At 34.9% G+C, this 12,124-nt stretch overlaps 1 protein-coding gene across 1 annotated transcript; it reads right to left on the bottom strand.

The window, feature by feature from the left end:
* Nucleotides 1-5,136: 5,136 nt before the first annotated feature.
* On the bottom strand, nucleotides 5,137-10,293 carry LOC128558569 (uncharacterized). Its single transcript, XM_053548241.1, has one exon. The coding sequence runs from the start codon at nucleotides 9,989-9,991 to the stop codon at nucleotides 8,132-8,134; it is 1,860 nt and encodes a 619-aa protein (XP_053404216.1). The 5' UTR covers nucleotides 9,992-10,293; the 3' UTR covers nucleotides 5,137-8,131.
* Nucleotides 10,294-12,124: the final 1,831 nt, after the last annotated feature.

The raw sequence follows: 12,124 nt of genomic DNA, 5'->3' as shown, positions 1-12,124 counted from the left end.
AAAGTCCTTGTTATTACATTGTTCAAATTTGTTGAGACCTCTTCATAGCCCATTTTGATTTCAGGTAAAGACGATAAGTATATTTACATTTGACTTTATTCAAACAGTATCAACGAAAAAAGGTTTGAAAGTATAAGTTAATCCAGAGGATGATGTTTTATAAATATGCAACATTTTATACGTGATTATCTAAAATGCATGTTAGTCTCGACATAAAATCGGTGACTTTCGGCTACTTTCAGTGGCTTACTCGTACAACGTCATCAGGAACATTTAGAAATGAAGAGACTTTAAAAACTATATTTCCGTTTTAGTAATGGGCGATACTGAATATAGATTTGATAAAACAAATATCATTGAAGAGTTGCTGAAAGTAATTCATGGGAAAGAAAAAGGTGATTTTGATGACTGTGTAGGCAAACTTGAACATTTCTTCAGAAGTGATTCTTTTCAGAAAAATAGTGAAGATTTTGAACAGGACAGCATTTCTCTGCTTGATATAATCCGACCAACAATCACCGTAGTAAATGCCGTTTGTTCGATCTTAGAGTCCTTCGAACCGTGTAAAGTATTTACAATCGTAAAGGCAACTCTAAACATCATAGATACAATTGTTGAATGGAGAATTCTGTCAAAAACAGACCTTGCTTGATCATGAAATCATCGGAAATGCAAGAACAAGAGTTCAAGATTATAAAGGGAGACTAAGATTACTTTCCGGTAGTGTGAAGGATTTGAACAATTCTAAAGATGCTCAGGAGAAAAACGACATTCTTCGTGATATGGCAAATGAACAATCCGTCACTGCTGGACTAAAAGATATAGCTTTAGTTGAAACTAAAATAGCAGATCATGAGGCTAAAACGATGCTATGGACTTTCCCGAGCTGATGGCACATGGCGAACTTTATTGCTTCCTGTCATTATTGCACGAAATTCTGCTTCTTTATCGCATTTCAGTTTTAAACGTTTACAACAGACAAACACAGAGACTCAGAGTTCTAGTGACTGAACAAAGAGAACGATTAAAAGAGGTGTTGTGTTTTTTTGTACAGACCACTAGAGAAAACATTGCACGTTTATATACGTTACAACACCGGGTTTTACCCTATATCGCGAGAGGTTTTAAAGCAAAATGGAATAATTGTTTCCCTCAACGTACCTTTGCGGATGGAAGTTGCCTACCAGATAGAATCTGTTTCAAAGCCAAAAGAAAAAATCACGCTTCATACATCTTCACCACTAAACTGGGTTCGATGTCAGGAAAAGCAACGTGACAAGGGGTACGTCATTTTAGATAAATTTCTTGAACAATACTCAACATTCTGTGCCTTTAAGTTTCGGAAATGTGGAAAAAACACTCTCGAAATGATATCCGATATACGGCCAACGACTGCATAACAGCCTTTGGTTATCATCTTCATGTTCTTCAAGTAGGGAGACAAAATGGCGCGCTGTTGAAATTGAACCAGACAATAGGAGAAGATGGACGTCGATTCATCTTTATTCTCTCTAAATAAAAAAAATACGAATGCATACGAGCTGATTGCACTGGTCGTGTTTATACAAGACCGTATACACAACATGACCGACAATTTTTCTGGAAAATTAAACAAGTTGATTGTTGGCAGGACAAACCACCATTCCTAGGGAGGGAGCCAGGATTTCGGTCTTGGGAGTTTGCAGCGTCCGTTTGTTGGTCCCTTTTCAGTCATGGAGAGATTTCAAAAAGACTTGACACAAATGATCAGTATGACTAGAGGGTGTGTTATCCAATTTAAAGAAGCAATTTACTAAATCCAGTTTGACAAATCAAACAAAATATCCCTTGAGATCTCTAAAGTGATGTATAACCTAAATCTTGATGTTTCTAAAATGAAGAAGAAGTTCCCGAAATAACTCTTTATTGAAAAAAAAGAGAGAGTCCTTGAGAACCAGACAAAACAAACTTCATTATGCTTTTAAGTAGAGGAACACTGAAAATAAGGCATTTCTCCGATGAATCCTACGACAGTATGTAGCCAAAATCACATGACAGATGAGAGGACGTTGCTCGATATTGTAGAAACATTTTCATCATGAAGTATTTTTGCACTTCAGAATTCTTCACAACTCACACACCACCATTATTATTTGTGAGTGTGTGTAATTTGCCGATTTTACAATGCTTTCGTTTGACTGAAATTATTTGCTTCTCAAACATTGTTGTGTTTATGCTTAGTGATTATCTGACATGATGTGGAATTTAAAATATTATTCACTCCCAATGTACTTTTTTTAAAAAAGGTTTAATGTGATTTTATCTATCTTTATCTTTTTTATCACATTATAATTGGTGAACAGTAGTGTACTAATCATTTATCATAAAGTGTCAGCTGAGCGGATCGGTATTTGAAGTCCCAATAAAACATTGTATAATCTAAGAGAATATTATAATTGTTATTATATTAATACAACTCTTTTTTTCTATTTCTTACAATGATTTAATAAAATCTATAAGAAGATCCTTTGGAAGCATAGAATGCGAACAAGCGAAGTAATAGACTCGGTTGGATCGAGTCTGTTCATGAATGGTAATGGAAAGTACAATACCCCTCACGCTCCCTAGCACCGGCTTACAGCGAAATTCTATTACAAAGATATTGAATAGGCCCATTTTCCCAAAGGACCAGAAAATATAACAATTAAGCCCGAGTTCCTAAAACCTGTATCCTCTAGATACGCCATCCACAGGCTAAATTTGGGAACCATTTGGCTATAATATTAATCAATGTCTTTGAGAGATGATGATGTTCCTTGCACAATATCTATTTTGTTTAACATTCATTACGTTTAAATTGCTTGTCCAATGGATAAAGACCAGTCTAGTCTAGACTCTTAACATCATGTATTTTGTATGTTTAGAATTCAGCGCATTTTCTTACTACCATTTTATCACTATTCAACATTAACATACTATAGTACCGTTTCTTCTTCAGAATATTCCTCCTGAACAACTGGCATCGAAATCTCGTAGAAAGCTTTACTCTTAAGAGGAGATACGCATGTTGTTTTCATGTTACTGTCGTGTGATTCTTCACTGTGTCATTGTCCTTTGATTATTCAGCATAAGCTTGCTTTAGCACCATTTCTTGTCCGTAGTATTTTTCAGCAATTCTTGACTGGAATTCATCCTATGGTCTGTATATTCAATCCTAGCCATTAGTGTACGCAATTTATCTGCATGGAGAATAACTATTTGTTTCAATCTTTTTCCTATCGTATGTATATTTGCCAACTCTCATTCATATTATAAATGTTTAAACTAAATCTGATCTTGTGTAGCGGTGCCGGTCCAAAACCCCATATCTACAAAATTGCCACTTTCCAGGACACGATTAAACGTATCTACGCTGTTATAGCAAGGGCGAGTCCTTTGGAACAAAGGTTTTTACAACTAGTTTTGGATCGTGTTTTATAGACATAGCTTTATATCATTTACTTTGCTCACATAGCTTAAATACATTTTTGTACCTACTAAGCTGTATGCAAATCTTATGCCGACCTCATTAATTTGGTATCATATCCACTTGTTTGTTAATTATATTTGATATAACAACACAATATGCCTGTCTAAAATACAGCTCTTTACGTTGCTTAAAAGAAGTAACTGCGAATGCCGAGTCAAATCCTGCAAGTGCATACTTTTGTAGGAAAAAAAAAGTGGAAAAAAGGAAAAAACAAATACAGGATTTTTTTAATAGTCTATTTCACATGGTTGTATTAAAATAATAAATATTATAAATTTAACATGATATTGACTAGAGAGATGTCGTTAACCCGTTTCCTCTCAAGTTTCGTGGGATGAATACAGATTACTACGGTGTTCCGTTTGGACCATCGAGATTTTAATTCCTTAACCGCATACCTCAAAAGTCAAAATCACGAAAGTCAAAATAACGAATCTACGATGATAAAAGTCGAAACCATGACAGTAAAAGTAGAAATCACGATGGCGTAAACACGAAATTACGATGGTGAAAGTCGAAATTACGAAATCACGATGATGAAAATGCGATATCATTTCGCATTTTCACCATCGTGGTTTCGCGTTTTCATCATCGTGGTTTTCAATTTTACCATAGGAATTTCGACTTTCGACATCCATCATCGTAGTTTCGACTTTCACTATTGTGGTTTTGACTTTCATCTTCGTGCTTTCGACTTTCATCTTCGTGCTTTCGACTTTCGGCTTTCGATGGTGAAAGTCGAAACCACGATAATGAAAGTGGAAACTAAGATTTTGAAAGACGAAACCACGATGGTGAAAGTAGAAAGAAATGATACTGCGTTTTAATCATCATGGTTTCGTGATTTCGAGTTTTCATCATCGTGATTTCGTCTTTCATCACATCGTCTTTTTGACTTTCATCGTCGTACATTTGTATTTTCGACTTTCGAGATATGGGGTTCAGAAATAAAAATATCAATGGTCGAAACGGAACACCGTAGTTTACCACGGGCTTAACGAGGACCTGAATTATAGTTCCTCATAAGTGTATCATTGTACTCGTATTCATGGGTTAAGGCTGAACATCACTAAATCCGGCTGTTCTTTATTTGATATAAGTCCACTTACTTTATAACAGCTTTTCGACATTTTATAGCATATCCGATTTTCAGAGACTTAAGAAAAGCGGTTTTTAACTTTTATATAAAAAACTACAGTTCGTTAAATATAACCCGCTGAATTTACTGCTTTTCGCTTCTCAATCTTTCAATTTCTTTTTTCGAGACGCCGCCATTTTTACCTAGCATGCGATTTCGACAGAATGCAAAGTCATACATCTTGAAACGCGATAGAGTAAAAGTAAACACGTTGCTATTGAGAAAAGGCACTAGGAAAGGAAAAAAGATTAGCACTAGTTATATTTGGACTACTAGACCTGCGGAGGCTTACATAATAAATGTTAAGAATGACCGACACCACTGACTTAATTATTTGAAGCAAAAAACAATATTCCTTATCAAATTACTATCTGGATTATTATAAAGTCGTTACAATTCTAAGTGCTGCAGTAATATTTGTTTATTACCGCACCACTTTGTTTATAAGAAAAGTCAAAACATACATATTAAATGAAAACAGAAGAATAAGTTCAGTTTTATAAATTTATCATATTAACCTTTCACTCATAAACACATATTCATAACTACATAGCTCTTATACGTCTATCAATAAACTTCTACAGTCACTGAAGGTTTTTAAAATAATGCACAAATTCTGCAATTTCCTTCACTTAAAAACATGTGTCAATATTTTTAGAAAATGCCACAATCTGCAATTCTGCATGACTCTGTTCCATATAAAATTCACATAAATTCTATTATATTCTTTAACAAATAAAAAATTGGTAAAACTCAAAAGTTTCAATTTATTCTAAAAAGGGCCATACTTCCTAAAACTGGCTCTCAATTTTCGGTCAAAGTGTCAACTAGAAGAACCCAGAAAGAACTGATAAGCAAATACATTTTGTATTTACAAACAAGCACAAAAATGCTTCATACATTTTTCCAAAATATGCAAAACCTTTCTCATCAAATGCAAGAAAAGGAATGAATGTCACCAGAAACTAATAACATAAACATAAACTAGAGGAAAAACTACATCTTACCAGTATATTTCAAATTACAAATAACGATTTAAGCTTAATTAAATCAAGTGTCAAAGAATTGACAGATATGAAACAGATTCTACCTAAAAATTCAATATGGCTTTCACATCTTAGGAAAATTTTTAAGAATTGCAAGACAATAAAGCTTCTAAAATTACACAAAATTCAGTATAACTAATAAATAACATCCTTGACATGACAGTAAAATTGCAGGCCTGAAAAATATTTCTAGATATTTTCAATAAATCATTTTCATTGGTCAGCTATGTTTTTTACAAAATTGATTAGCAAAAATGTTAACAGAGGGACATTTTTCAAGAATTCTATAAAGCTACAAAATGTCATGTCCTTTAACTTTGCATAAATATTAAGTTACATAATTATTTACAACATACTGAAGATAAAAATAGCATAAAGTATGAAATAGGTATTTAAGAGCTAGTATTTTACAGCTACTGTGTTCCGACTTTGGGAAAATATGCAATATTGAATAATTATGTTCTTGCAATGTCAGTTGGATTAACTTGAAACTTCAACAACAGTTGTGTAAAAAGATGCTCTCTATGTCATTGTCCTCAAAATAGGGACTGTGATAAAACCGGATAACTGAAGATATTAAACCAGACAATCTTATAAAACTGTTGACATAAAGCGCATATCTCCCATACCGCTTCAAGTCAGTTGATATCTAATATCTGATTAAAGATTGGCCTTGGACTACTTACATTAAACTAGTTCCTCGATGTTTGATCTCTAAGTATGAAACTGACCTTGAAACTGTTCTGCATGTCGTCTTATCATGCACTTAATCATTTGAAACTCCTATCTATGGATAAAAAGACACACCTAGCGGCATTTGATCTTATCATATAAAATTGATCTTGACATGACATGACGGAAGGTTGCGTCCTGCACCTTCTCATATTATGGAAGTATCTGAATTTCTTTCAAGTAGGGTAAAACGATATGACGCGAATGACAAATAAATGAAGGGACAAACGGATGATCGGATCATTAAGTTACATCTTGTGTCGGTGCACATTTTTTTTATAAGTATTGGGGAGACTGCTGAAGTAATGTGGTCTGTTATATATTAATAATGTAAAATTAGACAATTTTGACAATACATTTTACTTTACTCAACTTAAAAAGTCTATAAAAAAGATCCTTTTTAAAGCGTAGAAAGGCAACCAAACAAATGAAATCTATTTCGGCTTGAGTGTCTGTTTATAAGAGGTAATGAAATAGGCAGCACCCATCTCGATCCGTAGTACCGGTTAAAACCGAACTTTGTTACACAGAAACATGAATGGACTCAATGATTGCAGAGCACCAGAACGTACAACAACACTGAGTCCAGGTACGGTGTGACATTTACGGCCGCCACACGGCACTTAAAGACAATTGTTTTGATAGTTAATTAATAAACCCTACGAGAATGCATAAAAGCTAAAATTCAAAACATTTCGGTATCATATTCAAGGACCTAATATATCCAAAAAGTCCCTCTTTTTTACCATAAGGTACTGCAAATACCTCCCGTATTACAAAAAGAGCAGCATCAGTCTAATGTACATAAATAATTAACTGTATGACCGACCATTGTCACTTAAGGTAGTTCTGCACGTTTGATAAACCGGAAATGATGGCGTAACGTCATTTATCCGGAAAACGTAGTATAAAGCCTGGATTCGGCGTACGGAAATTTATTAATGGCAACCTGTGAGTAAATTGATTACAATGGCACTGTTACTATCTTTTTAAAGTTAAAATATGATATTAAAACATCTTACACGTTGAATAATTCAGAATAATGTCTTAAAATTAGCGTGAAATGTTCGGTTTACTTTAATCATGGTCAAATATCACAAAAATAAGTAAATGGACCTATACATTTTATTTCATCACATTATAGGCGATGTGTTTATTTACAACTGTGAGAAGTTTCATTAAAATCTACATTCTAGAAAAGGTATGATTTTCACGTAGACTCCCATTATGAAAAATTGCGTGAGGTCCAAATTTATCAAATCAGTCTAGCAAAAATTCAAGCACACGACCCCATCTTTTTTATTTGCTGAATTTCCTAAGTATATTCTAAAGTTTTGAAAAATCAGAGTTTAATCAAATTCTACATTGTAGAAAAAAAATCAATCCGAACGTGCAGAACTACCTTAATTAAAATGTGTAGTACATTTGACACTACATGTTATTATATAAATTTTATTTATTACCATGTTCATGTATACAGTACAGTAACATGGCTTTTAACATTATGTGCTGTCCTCGAAATACACCTTCAAGTCATTGATCGACTGCTGAAAGTATAACATAGCTTGCAAGTTTATATGATCGATTTGTTTTTATAACCTGCACTGAAAATGGTATATTGTGATGACCATCAGTAAGGTGAAAAAGATAATTATCTTTTGTTAAATTAATGGCTGTTTCTTTTTCTCAATGATGGGGTTTCATCTTTTATGCAGTTTTAACAGCTAAAACATGATTGTTTTTAAATTCCGACATTCCTGCAAGGTAGAATGTTTTGTTTTCATCACAGTAAGCAATAGCACTATAGTGGTTGTCTAATGTTACTAGAGTCTGTAGTTTTTCACAGTTCTCAGACAGCTGAACGATATCTACCTTCATAGTCTCGTCATTCTTATCTCTAACAGCACACACATACACCGAACCAGCTCCATCAATAGTTATCCCACCTGGTGAAGTTTCCATTTTGTAAACTGATTTTACTTTGCCATCTACAGTTAAGCCAATAACAGATTTACTTCTTTTATCTGACACATAAATGGTTGAATTATCTGGACTTACAGTAACATACTGTGGCGAAGCAAACAGTGGATTTCCATAATAATCATGTTCGAGAACATTTAATACAGTTCCATTTGTATCAAGAATATGTACCCGTGGTTTACTCCCACGGCATTTTTTGAAAGCGACAATAAGTTTCGAGTTAGATTGATGTATCCCACAGCAGCCATTCCCGATGTCTATAGTACTTTTCTCGACCAAGGTATCATCAGGAGAGACTGTCAGAAATTTTATTTCTCCTATATTAGGAAATGTTACTGCGATCTGGTTTTCGGGCATTTTTGTTACACCAAAAGGGGTTGAATCAAACTCTATGCAAAATGTAACTCGTTTATGCTTGTGGTCAATCAGTTTGCATGTAGTATGGTGGGTGTCTATTAGAGCAAGGCGGTCATTTGGCAGCACACATAATCCAGTTCCTATGTGTAACATGTTTGTTCTGTCTTGACTGACATCTATATATGACAGTGTGGACACAAGTCTAACTGTTTCAGAATTTAGAAAATCTAATTTTCCAAGTTTAGTGTTTTTTAATTCATCATGAATGTTGTATGCCGGCAAGTATTGAAAGTTTTCGACTCTGTTCCCACTTTCAATGGATTTTACGTTCCTTTCAACGTATAACATTTTGTGCTTGATTTTCTTAGTGGCAACAAAAAGTTGACATCGATTTTCAGATTTTCTTTGTAGATCGGAGCTCATTTCCGATAGATCGCTTGTTAATGATATAACCTGGTCGGAGATGCAGGACAGTTTTCCTTGATCTTCTTGATATATTTCATCAACTTTGGAGTGAGTTTCATTTTCTAATATATCAAAAATCTCATTTATTTCCGCTCTCTGTTTTTTTACCTTTTCTTTAGCTTTTCTTCGAAAATCATTGCTTCGTTCGATATTAGACGCAGCTCTGTTTTTTTGATGATCTAGTTTGACCGACAAGTCTTTCATATATCCAATTAAGTGTGTATACTCATTGCTATTTTCTATGCCCTCAATTACATCAGGAATAAAGTCCACATCTTTGCAGGTACGATGTCCTGTAACAATACAAACCGAACATCCTAGCTGGTCACATGATTTACAAAAGTACTCTATGACCCTGTCAGTATGTGAAGAGCACTTGTCAACACAAACGTCACGAATGTTAACGTGAGCTCGTTCTTTTGGCAGATTTGGCTTATCTTTCAAAACATGTAGTTTTAAAGCCTTTTGTTTTTGGTGAAAGCTGACACAACTTATGCACAGATATTCATCACAATTAACACAAAAACCTTCAGCTGGGACGTACTTATTGTCCTCTCTACACGAATCGCAGTAAAGTTGAACAACTTGTCCCCCACTCGAGGAAATCTCCGAGACCACATCAGAACTGTGCAAGATCGAATGTCTTAAATCATGTTTAATTTCATCAGAACCTTCCGTGAATGAAACAGAAAAATCACTCGATTTATCCGTATCCTCTTTTTCTGTTGCATTATTTGAATCATTCCCACAATTGAATGCAGCCATTGTATGTAAAACAAAATGTTTACTGCTCCGGAATTTAAGTACGAATCATTAAAAATAATCCTTTTGTTTTACCTGCCAATAAACAGGAAGATCCAGATATCATGATGTTTATATCTTTCGTATGAGGCAGATTGTCCTATAATTTAAAATATCAGTCCGCCATTTTGATTAAAAAACTGAATTCAGTCGGATATGACGCTATAACCCAAATATTTGTTATTCGCCACATGTTCAGCGATATATTTTACTATATCCTACCTTCAACAGATATACAGTTACACAGCAGACGTAACTACTGCGTTTATTTATTGATCGCAATCATTTTGAATAGGACAAGTATATACGCGCTGGGGAAAATATTTCATGATGGACCTGTGAATTCTTTACTTATGGGTGAAACAGGTCTCATAATCGTAAATACGACTAGCTTCTACTAATTATAAAACATACCGTACGATTTGTTGTGAATTAACTGTTGTTGTACTTTTAGTAGTTCAACCGCCACCCTTGTTTAAGAGCAACATTTAAAAACACGTTTTGTTTCATCCTCAAGTAATAAGTAAGTAGACTCGCCCAGTTTAATCAATATAGACGCACAATCTAATTTTATACATAGAGCGCGTACTTCACCCGATTTACATTCGGAACATTTTCACGCGTTTCGGGCTTTATCGTATGTTTAACATTGGATTTTTGAACCGTCCAAAGATGTTGGAAATGTTTGTCTCATTGTTTATTTTTTTTTAATAAAACTTACTGCTTTCATTGTCTACCACTTTTTTTTCCACCCTTGCCTGAAAAAAACAGTAATGAGTTTGTACACTGTTCAGACAATTGTGCTCTGTTGAAATTTAACCAAACACAAGTTTACCTGCATAAACAGAAAGCATGATATGTCACCATGCGCGGATCCAGAAGGGGGGGGGGGGGGTAGGGACCGGGGGTCCGGACCCCCTCTGGAAAATCCTTAAAAAAGGAAAGAAGACAAGAAGGAAAGAAAATGTTTTTCGAAAAAGGCAACATTAGGACTGCATGTAAAGTATATGCGGCTGCTACTACATACGACCCCGACATAATTCATATTATTTATCTAAAAGAAACTAAGAATTTTACCTTCAAGAAAGCTTGATTTTATCATTTTCCCAAATTTAACAGGTTAGTCCATAAAACTGTCCCAGAATGCAAAAAATGAAGTGCTAAATTTCAAAATTTCCAGGTGGGGGTGGGGGGGGGGGGGGCAGCAGGGGATTGGACCCCCTCTGAGAAAATTGGCTGTGTCCGTGCATGGTCACTATACCTGTCCAGTACTGGACATTATGGTAAACCCTTCTTTCCTGCACAAATGACAATTTCGCAACTTCTGTCCGGTTTCTACAAATTTCTGGCCGCGATAAACCATTTGACTTGTAATCGATTTGAATGAAAACCTTTACTAACGGTCCAGTAAAGATGCTAGTAATTGTTGTCACGCTTATTAACACGTATTTTCATGCACTGTGTTTATTTTAGGTGGCAGGGGAGCAGTTTCGAATTATTTAAATATTTAGGGTAGTTTTGTTTAAAGTGTATTAATTATTGAAAGTTTATTCTAAAAGAAATCAATGTGTACATGCATGAAGCTATAAATAGCAGATGCGAATATTTTGCTACACCAAGTTTCCAAGTTTATAAAGGTAGCAGGGTACACTTCGGTTCGAACATTTTGGGCACGGACAGGGGATACATATATCGAGTCGTAATATTGCACTTCCCCAAAGTGCTGGAGCAGGGTGGCCATTTTATAATTTGCCTGCATGTTTTGTGCTTTCAATCAATTACAAAATCAGTACTCCCATACAAGAATATAGAAACTTATCAAAACGAATGTTATACCCCACCCATTGAAAATAACAGGCCAAAATCACAAAATTAGCACTTTTCAGACAGCCTGCCACGATCACGCTGCAAGAATTAAGTCCAATTCTTTTGCATTTATCAATTCAATAGGCCCTACTGAACTACAGGATATGAATGGAATTGGGGCCCACCCTTACGAAATGGTCAAAAAGCTGTGAACATGCCGCGAACATGCTGCGAACATGCCGCGAACATACCGATTCGCAGGAAGTATTCGCGGGATAATCACTGCTACCG

The sequence above is a fragment of the Mercenaria mercenaria genome, chromosome 7, assembly GCF_021730395.1.
Source record: "Mercenaria mercenaria strain notata chromosome 7, MADL_Memer_1, whole genome shotgun sequence".
NCBI classification, from domain to species: Eukaryota; Metazoa; Mollusca; class Bivalvia; order Venerida; family Veneridae; genus Mercenaria; species Mercenaria mercenaria.
The sequence above is the reverse complement of the archived record's forward strand: the minus strand, read 5'-3'. Positions and strand labels throughout refer to the sequence as shown.

Coding starts and splice junctions, on each gene's coding strand:
- LOC128558569 (XM_053548241.1), bottom strand. CDS start 9,991: ATGGCTGCATTCAATTGTGGGAATGATTCAAATAATGCAACAGAAAAA.